General features: G+C 40.1%; 1 protein-coding gene across 1 annotated transcript in view; it reads right to left on the bottom strand.

Annotated features, from left to right (window-relative positions):
* Nucleotides 1-2711: 2711 nt before the first annotated feature.
* clmna (calmin a) overlaps nucleotides 2712-10465 on the bottom strand; it is a 48372-nt gene continuing 40618 nt past the window's right edge. The window contains exons 8-13 of the mRNA XM_079573400.1: nucleotides 10317-10399; nucleotides 8141-10012; nucleotides 5744-5910; nucleotides 4659-4749; nucleotides 4527-4582; nucleotides 2712-3183 (exon numbers count right to left, since the gene is read on the bottom strand). Coding sequence (XP_079429526.1) covers nucleotides 3060-3183; nucleotides 4527-4582; nucleotides 4659-4749; nucleotides 5744-5910; nucleotides 8141-10012; nucleotides 10317-10399 — 2393 coding nt within the window. The 3' untranslated portion in view covers nucleotides 2712-3059. The remainder of the gene's footprint in view (nucleotides 3184-4526; nucleotides 4583-4658; nucleotides 4750-5743; nucleotides 5911-8140; nucleotides 10013-10316; nucleotides 10400-10465) is intronic.

Here is a 10465-nt window from a genome sequence, read left to right as displayed (position 1 = left end):
AAACTTTGTTGCTCTTGCTCCTTTATGTGAGATTGCCACCAGGCGGCAGCATTACCTCACCGCAACTTTAGCTGATCATGAGACAGGATTTATTTCACTCAACGGGGGTCCGGGTCATTTTTCAGGGCAGGTGCTAAACAGCGGGTGAAAGCGGAAAAAAATAAACTATGCTATTTTGTTTGTATGTTGCACTTAATTTGCCATTTGAAGTTGCCTGGAAGAATTAGGGCCCAAATCTGATATGTAAACAAGTGTGTGCGTAAAAATTGCATACTCTATTGCTGACCCACATCTGCTGATTTGTATTCAGCCGTGCATTGCAGTGGTTATAAGACAAACAAATGACCCAAACAGAATAACAATTAAATTCATTTATTGCACTTGACGGTGCTGTTAAAACAATCCAAAACAATGCATTTTCAGATACAACAAATCAATTAGTGTCCCTTGGGTGGTCAGTCGGTCACTGTGGGGGTTTTGTTATATTCAGTGGCCATAGTACAATCACACATTCAAAGTCAGAGCTTTCTCCCATGTTACTCGGTGAAGGCCAACTATAGCCCTTTCTGGATAGAGTGTGACAACTGCCCCTTGAGACACATGCTGTAGTGTCGTGTCAATAATAGAAGACTTTACATTTGGGACATGCAAACAATTTTCAACAGGGCCTCATTGATTTGACACAGAGAATTACATTGTGAGCAATTCGTGTCATGGTTTGATTGGTTTTAATTGGCTATTTAGCATTACTTTGCATACTCTGCCAAAGAACTGGGGCACAGTTCTAGCTCAGTTCTCACAAGGATTAAGGGACAAAAACTCATCCAGACACTGGTGAAAACACTTTTGCACTATGACCATTGAACTTGCACAGAATGGCATCTCTGTAATGGATGAAGTCTTTGCTAAGAAGAGTAAACAGTAGCTTAACCCAATGCTTCGGCCAACAATGACCCCATTTGTGCTTATGGATAGAAAGTTGATTGGCATACTGTGCAAAAGTGTTAGGCAGGTTTGTTAAGGAAAAGTTCTGGTACAACATACTTATTTTTCACATATGTTTAATTTTCAAAACAGTGCAGCTCTCAACAGGTTCTTGAGCTATAGGTTTGGACAGTACTTAGCCGGAGAATTCCTCTATTGTACAAAAAGCAGTACAATTAGGTCAGCAAGCAACAAAGTAGGTAAATCTATTTGAGAATGAATTAATGGACAAACAAAAAAAAAGCACAACCTAAAACTTTTGCACAGCACATGAGTCAGCTTGTCACTCTGCTTTATTAAGATAAAAATAAAACATCAGGAAATATACATTTAGCTGTAGCGCATTCTCTTATTACAGACAAGCATGGGCAAGCTTCAGCAACATTTTATAGAATTTTTCATAAAACCTTTTTATTAAAAATCCATTCATATACTGTGTATCAGACAAAATATTACAAATATACTTTACTATTTTACATGATGGAGGTGGGACTTCTCTTAGTTTAATATATGTTCTATGTTAGTCATTATTATGAGTTCCTTCTGTAGCACTTCAATCTTTGGCAGTTTACCTATACATCTTAAAAGTGCAGTTCCTTGGCCTTCATTTAAACAGACCTACAACAACAAAAAGAAGCAATTACATTATTTCTAAGTTCTTGCATTGCCAACCATAGATAGCACTTTGAAATTTTAACATCTCTGTTGGCTGGGCAAAATGGCTTATGGAATAGGCAACTGTGCATTCATACGTCCATAGTGTACATCTATATCTACAAGTGTGCGCTGTACAGTGTTGGTGTGAATGATAATATTATTTTATCAGCTTTGTACAGCAATAAAACACAAATCTTTATTATGTCTATAAACAGGAGCCGAGCTGTGACTTGGAAATGAGGGCCACCGCTGGGAGATAAGATGGCCAGACTTGTAGTATTTTCATTAGAATTGGTAAGCCTATTTGATGTATGCCTATTATTATTATTTTGAAGATAGATTTTCTGCAGTCTACAGTGGTAATCCTGCATAAAGGTTTCAAGCCAGTATCTCCAAGTAACATCAGGAAAAACATCTTCCGTTCAAACTAGTTAAAGTTATGAATACTAGTAACTAAGTCTGAGTACCGTTAAACAATACCAGTCTGGTATTTAAAAAAAAAAAAGGTTAAGGTTCTACTGGTATCGAAAAAATTTAAGTATTGAAAGCAGGTACTGAAAAAAAATTTAAAAAAATCTTTTTGTCCAAATTTTTATGCTGTTGGTCATGAAAATTTAAAAGAAAAACAAGTAAAACACAAGTTAAAAATAAAAAATGTAGAAAAAAATTGGGGTAAATTTGGGAAAAATTGGCAGGACATTTTGAAAAATTTGAGGAAAAAAAATAGAAATTTGAGAAAAAAAAAAAAAATTGGGGGTAAAAAACACGTAGAAAAAATGGGGGAAAAATTGATGGAAAGAATTTGGTAAAAATGGGGATAAAAATAAGAAAAAAATTAATGTTTTTTCTGTCCTTTTGTAGTTAAAGGAAGTTTCTTGGTTGTTTCACCTCCAACAAATGATACAAATGCAAAACATATTAAATGGAAGGAAATTGAATAAATTGACATTATTAATCTGTTTTATGGCTATACATGACCAATAATTTAGTATAGGTATCGCAAAAAAGTATTGTTCAGGTATCGGTATCGAACATTTTTTAACGATGCCCAGGCCTACTAGTAACTACATGTTAGTATGAGGCAGTTGTTTTGATATTTTGCTCCGAGAAAGTAAGAATATTTTACTCGTTGTTAAATGTACTGTATGTACTGTATATCAAATTAGACTAATGGTAACTGCTTATCACAGCCCTGAAACAGAACACCCCAGCAATGACCCTCACAGACAATCACAGTGTTCCTTTCAAGCCACAATTACTTTGAAATGAGCAAAATCTAGAAAACTAAAATGCACGATCAAAAGCCTTCACTGGATTTGGAGGAAGCGACGAGAGCGAGAGGCTGGCAGTTCAGTCGTGTGTGTGCGTGGGTGTGTATAAATGTATTAAAAGTAAGCTGTGGTGATGTAACGTGATATCTATTGTCTGATATTGAAGAACAGACTGGGCACTGTGTTTAGGTCCAACTGTGGCAAAACCCAGAAACAGTAGAGCAGCAGCCACAGCAGCAGCAGAACATACGGCTCCCAGCTGTTTCCAAACCTACACCAAGTGGGGAAAGAGAAAGAGGAAGAGATCAATTACAAAAAGTCCAAAACAAGGCAATTAAGAAGGCTGGAATCAAGGTTTTAAGTGGGACATGAGAGTTTTAGATGAACAGATTTCTGAACTGGAAAGAGAGTTAAATATTCATATGGTTTTATTTTGGGGAGAGGTGTCCCATTTTACCAGAGCATTTGTTGGCAGTCGGCATCTACGTTTTGTTCATCAAAGCTTAATGTTGTGCACTTGATCCTACACGTGAAGGACACTGCGGTACATGTGAGCGGCATAACAGTATTAACATTTAAAGGTTAAGGTATATTTTATTAATCCCCGTAGGGAAATTTCATCTCTGCATTTGACCCATCCTCAGTGCCGCTGGGGCAACCTGGAGGAGCAGTGAGCTGCCAGCATGGGCCAGCGCTCGGGGACCCATCTCCATGATGTGCAGCCAGGCTGGTGGTCAGAAACACCTGGTTGGAGGATCACCTATTGTACATGTTTTTTTGTGGTAGGGGAAACCGGAGTACGCGGAGGAAACCTACGCAGACACGGGGAGAACATGCAAACTCCACACAGATAGGCCCCGTCCCTTGTGGGAATCGAACCCGGACCTTCTAGCTGTGAAGCACAAGCTCTAACTACTGTGCCACCGTGTAAACTGGTGGACTGGGACCGCAGGACCACCATAAATAACTGTTGATAATTTGTGATAGTCTTTTGACAGCCAGCTAGTCATAGTTCTGGGATCAACAGAACTATGTGAAGAACAATTGTATATTGGTAACAGGTTTCGAACAGTTCTTGAACCTACACCAATTGAGAAACACTGGTCTAAACTACTGTTTTATAAATACTGTGACTTTAAAGAGCATTGGAGTCAAAGATAGTTAAAGGAACAGACGAGACTGAGGGCACGCACAAAGACCAGACAGCTACGCATCAACCCTTCTAAACTCAAGAAAAGGCAAATCTCAGTATGGAAAAGCGGTGGCCTGTTCCTTTAAGTGTTTATGGAGTATAATGTATGGTCTACATAATTGCAGTATTTGCATTTTGCTTACTGCTACTAGCCAAATTGAAAAACAATTTGAAAATGAGACTCAAGTGACAAACCTGTATAAATAATAGATGATTAAAAAATAACAAATCCCTACTTTTCAGGTCAATTTTGTTTTAATGTTGGTCATGTCATAGAATTAATTTTATTGTAAATATACTTAAAATGATGCTTTTTCAGCGGAACTGGTAAAAACAATACTGTATGTGCATGTTTACATATGTCATCGCTACCACATTTGGAACGGCTACATCACACAAGTGCAAATAAAACTGTTGTATACCCATAATCAGAGATGTGATCTTTGTCGGCCGCTGATGTCATGCCTCTCTGATTGTCCTGAGGAAAACAAAACATTTTAACATCAATATTTATGGGGAATTGTCCAAAGAGACAGAAATAGCATCAAACCCACCGTGGGTTCAGCGAGGCGCGTTCCCTTTCTGTGGCGCAGAACTGGAGGGATCTGGTTTCCATCTTGCACGCTGCTGCTATTAATGTAACTTCTAAAACGGAAGAACAGATAAATAATTTAGACTTGAACAAGATCAAGGGCAGAACAGGAAGAAGAGGGCTTATGTACTTTTCACAACTGATCAAAGTACTCAAGATCTGAACCAAAGTAAAAAGTTCTGTTACTGCAAAATGCTAGAATGTACTTCACATCTGCTCCCACTACTCGTACAAACTTACAACTACATTTTTTTTTCTTTTTAGAAACCAAGTGCATATCTAACGTCCTCAGTACAATTACCTTTCAATCACAACCCTCCACTGTACCTTTGACAAGATCATATTACTATAAGAACCGTGAAGCTTCTCCTATATCCATTATCTCACGGTTAATTTGATTAGATTATATAAAGTACATTCAGTGCTCTGTGTAGATTAAAGCTTGACATTTCGCACAAAATGTCACCTTACTCAAAGCGCTATCAAACCACTTCCATCCCAAATCAGGCTTAGTCAAAATAATCACTTTACTTTCCCCTTTTTTAGCCTTATCAAGTCTCATAGGGCTGCACATTGTCGGAAAAAATATCTAAATAAGTATTGAAATTGCGATTAGATTTGCTTTGTATGATTCAGATCACAGTGCATTATAAACACATCCAAAAGACGTTAGTTGTTTTGTTTTCTTTTTGTTGTGCCTCTTTTGGTGTGATTTGTTTACTTACTGAGTTGATCTCCCTAATATTATGGTGGGATGACTGAAAAATGACATGTTTGCAGAGGACTAGGTTGGTTTCATCAAATAACCATGACTGGTTAATTAGTTATAAGCAAAAGGCATTATATATTATGCAAAGAAATGGAGTTTTGCAACCGTTCCGATTGTCATTTCAATTTGGGCCTTTTTATAAAGCACATTGAGTATCTAGCAGTACATTTAAGGAGATCTCAGATGGATCGGAGTGAGGCCGGGTCAGGGCAGCTCCCTGTGGGCACAGTGTGTTTCTCAGCAAACCAAGGAGAACGCCAAGAATAGACGGGGTGTACCTCATGGAGTCTGTGCCGCCCTGGACCGAAGCAGATGGCGGCTGATCCGCCCTCAGATCAATGATATCTTCACTGCTAGACAGAGGTTCAGCTCTCGTGTTATCAAGCAACCAGTCCTGAGCATCAGAGGACGAGGCAGGCACTTGGCCATGGCTTTCAGGGGGTGTCTAAAAAGACCACAAGATAGCATAGATAAAGATACATATACATTAAACAACAAAACAAAATAGAGTTTTGCATGAATTTTAGGTTGTAATGATCTGTTCCGGGAAAGAAGCTGATAAATTATAAATGATTATTGTTAAGCCAATGTTAATAATGGACTAATAATGTTTGTTTAGTGCAGGGGTGCCCAAAGTGGGGCCCGCGGGCCAAATTTGGCCAGAACTGTTCCGTTGGCCCACCAGAGAGTGACCTATTTGTGTTGCATATGGTTAATACCAACTCTCGCCCATTCATTCTCAATGGTAAATATGGATGCAGTACACTTTTGGGCCACCCGCGTCAAATTGGGGGCGCTGTTTCACTCCTTTCGCAAAGTTAAAGGAATAGGCCACCGTTTTTACACACTAAAATATGTTCTTACCTCACTTTAGTCGAGTTAATATATCCCCGTCTGGTCTTTGTCCGTGCGCTCTGCCAGGCAAACGGAGCACATACGCAGCCTCTCCCACATGTCATATAGCTCCGAAAAAGCTCACGATAGAAGCTACCAAGCTCTTCCACGAGTTCCCTATTTAAATAAAGTTACGTGAAGTGTTTTCATGCGAAGTATATTTACACAGAAATGTAACATGTCGATTTTATAAGCAAATAAAAAGGGGGACTATATTGTGAGGCGTAATGATACGAGGAGCACAGCGCCCGCGTAGTAACTCCTAAAGACTTCCCCGCTCACTTCCGTCAATAACCTTTAGGAGTTACTGCGCGGACGTTTTGCTCCTCGTATCATTACGCCTCACAATATAGTCCCCCTTTTTATTTGCTTATAAAATCGACATGTTACATTTCTGTGTAAATATACTTCGCATGAAAACACTTCACGTAACTTTATTTAAATAGGGAACACGTGGAAGAGCTTGGTAGCTTCTATCGTGAGCTTTTTCGGAGCTATGTGACATGTGGGAGAGGCTGCGTATGTGCTCCGTTTGCGTGACAGAGCGCGCGGACAAAGACCAGACGGGGATATATTAACTCGGCTAAAGAGAGGTAAGAACATATTTTAGTGTGTAAAAGCGGTGGCCTATTCCTTTAAGGAAACACTGTGGCGTCACAGAGCTTGCGGCTCATCAACTTTTCCACTTTGTCCAACTTTTATCGCAAAGGTTGTTGAAATCAACAAAGGTAGATGTTAAAAATTGACTTATAAAAGAATGCATGCTGAACTGACACTTTGAAAATGATCTAATGTGGCATTTTCTTTGAGTTGAAAAATTAATGAGGTAAAGTCACTGTAGGTACTGTAGATACAGGCGTTGTTTACATTTTGCTCTATATTGCTACAATAGTTGATTGTGTTCTACTAAAAGTAGGCTTTTGCCATAGTTAACGTTTGTTTTAATGTAGCATGTTATTTGCAAAGAATCAAATGCAAATGTATAGGCTACCGAAAAAATAAAGTAACTAATATGATTTGCAGTTATATGTGTTTCACGCTTGACATGTTTGGCCCGCAACCCACAGGCACTTTTTAATTTAGGCCCTCGGAGAAAAAAAGTTGGGGCATCCTTTGTTTAGTGTATTGATAAGTGCATAAACCAAAAAAGCTCAGTTAACAAGTCTTCATGGTCACTTATTTGCAAAAAAGTAAAACTGTATGGTCTCTACGTATTCTAACAATCTGTCCCTTGTCCAATCTGATTATTATTAGCACAGAACATTAGGAACACCTCGCACTGTCCAGGAGATTTCAGCAGCCAGTGACAAACTGTGGTGCCTGTGAAAGCCTGCAGCCTGTGAATTTGTCTAAGTGTGAACTCATGTCGCTTGTTATACTGACCGTTAGCAACAAAAGCAGATCAGATCGCTGCGTTCATTCTGTCAGTTTTGTTCCATCCAAACTTGAACACAAAGCTGTCTTTACAAAACTTGTAAATGAATTATGTTGTTGCTGCTTTCGATTCATTTCATGCTAATGTATCTTCACCAAACCTTGTCACAATGATTCTGCATTCCCCAGTAGATTGAGCACTGGAGAATGGATCTTTGAAGAAAACTGAATCGCATTTACATTTTGGTTGCATTCCAGTTGTTGTTCCAAGTAGTTTACGAGTACAAATCTCAAAATGGAAAGGTGTTTCAGACCCACAATCATACTGTGATTGTACCTAATTGTGCCTAGAGGTCCTTTTTTTTTGGGGCTGTTTTTTGTTTTAACTTGACAACATACAAACTCACTTTTGCCACTTCGGTCTCCAGACCCTCCCCAGTCCAGTCCTCCTCCAGGTGGGTAAGGGACTGCTCGTCTGGTGGGTCCTGGGATGCCGGAGCGGGCTGCAGAGGGGATACACTCAGGACAGAGGGCCAGCTTTGGACATCAATCTCTGTTGGTTCTGCAAAAATAGGCTCCTCTTTGTCAGGATAGAACAGGTCCATAGGCTCCAGATCAACCAGCTCCTCGGGCCTCCTATAGTCTTCATAGGACTGGTCTCTGGCTGAATTGGCAGAGTCATGATCTATAGATACAGCATTACCATTGGGTTTACCTATATTTACTAATGTCTCATTGGCAGATAAAGTGCTGCAAGGTTTGTCTTGGTGATCACCAACCAATATGACCATTTCTTGCCCGTCTGCAAAGTCTTTATTAGGCAAAACGTCTTTCTGTGTGTCTTCAATAAGTTCTACATACTCTTCCCTGCCACCTGAAGGTTCAACAATCTCAAACTCTTCATCCAAATGCCCATTTCTCAGATCTGACGTCTCTTCTGACGCAATCAAGTCTATATGTTCAGTTATGAAACAAGAAGCAATCACCTCATGGGTTTCATAGTCATTGTCAACACTTGCTGCACTTTCTTTACTTTCTGAAACCTCTGTCTGGCCCAAGTCCTCATTACCATAATGTTCTTCCACATCTGACCCTGACATTCCTTGATCATCTGGCTCACTGGAAATAGAAATGAGTGGTATAGTAATGCCTGCAGCATCTCCCAAACACATGCTAGGTTCCGGGATCTCTTTTTCAGCATTTTCACAAATCTTTACGTCATCTTGAATGTGACTTTGCCCTTCAAAATGTTTCTCAAAGTCTTTATTTTGTACTTGTCTGCTTTCTTCACTTGCATTATCTTGCGTAACCTCTTGTCTATCCTCCTTATCTAACTTGCCACATTCGTTTTGCACATTCTGTTTGTTGTCTTTTGATTCAATACTTTCATTTTGAGCATTAGAATTACATTGCTCATTCTGTCCATACGCATCAATGTCGGTTATCTGGACTCCCTTTTTATCTTGTTTTACAACACTTGCACTACCCTTTTCTTCATTATTGGACTGCCTTGTGGCATCAATTACTTCTTTATCATTGCCAAGCCCATTTGAATTGCTAACAACCGTAGATTGTTCAAGCATCACCCCTCCCTTCTTTTCTCCTTGTCCGTCAACTCTGTCTTGTGCACTATCCATCGAACTCAGCGAGCAAATCCCTTCATCTATGTACGACTCATGTTGCTCGTCTGAGAGCCTTGTGTCTTCACTTGCCGCTATTCCTTCGTCGCTGTTTGTTAGCTCCACCGGTGTCGCGCGATAAACATCCCACGCCGTCCCGCTGTCAAAGAGCGAACTGTCACTCTGGCTTTCGCCAAACTTCTCTGGCGTGACGATGTATTCGCTTTCCATCCACGAGTCTGGCGAGCTGATGTTGGAATCGCCAATTATGGATTCTGGCAAGGCGGAGTCGGTTGGAGAATGGCTATCCCGTAGTTCCGGAGACTGAGATTCAGGGTTGCTCGATTCTTCGTCTTTCTTGGGTTCGCTGACGACACTGCTGGGGATGTCTTCGACGTCGGTGTGGTCTGAGAGGAAATCCTCAGTCGACCATGAACGCGGGGCGGCTTGTCTGAATGGAGGCGATACAATGCCCCTGTCTTCCGAAATAGACGAGATCAAAATCTTGGGAGGGGGTGCCGCGCTGTCCCTTTGGAACATATAGGACCTCTCTCGAACTCTTCCCTTGTGGCCATTTCTGAGGTGGTCCATGTCGGTCTCACGGAAGTTAAGTCGGCCCATGGAGACGCTGCGTTCGATCACCTGGAGAGGCTCTTCCGGCTAAAGCAAACATATAAATGATACAAATAAATTAGTTAGCAAGATGGATGGATGGATGGATGGATGGATGGATGGATAGATGGATGTATAGAAAGAAAGATAGATAGATAGATAGATAGATAGATAGATAGATAGATAGATAGATAGATAGATAGATAGATAGATAGATAGATAGATAGATAGATAGGCTAACGATATATAGATTCAGATAGAAAGATTTGATAAAAGTAAGAAAGTAATGAGAGCATTTGAAATGAAGCTAGTAGGTGGATATGAGTCATGCGAGCCTTTCTAATCCTCCTACCTCCTCGATGCCGGGGAAGTGCTCCAGGAACTGTGACACATACATCATAATGGACTGCTCATCTGGAGTGTTCAAAGTCACATCTAGACGGACAGAAAGCACTCTATTTAAATCCAACTCATGTAGTTTTTGAGAAGATGTGAAACAGA

Source organism: Gobius niger, assembly GCF_951799975.1.
Source record: "Gobius niger genome assembly, chromosome: 16".
NCBI classification, from domain to species: Eukaryota; Metazoa; Chordata; class Actinopteri; order Gobiiformes; family Gobiidae; genus Gobius; species Gobius niger.
The sequence above is the reverse complement of the archived record's forward strand: the minus strand, read 5'-3'. Positions and strand labels throughout refer to the sequence as shown.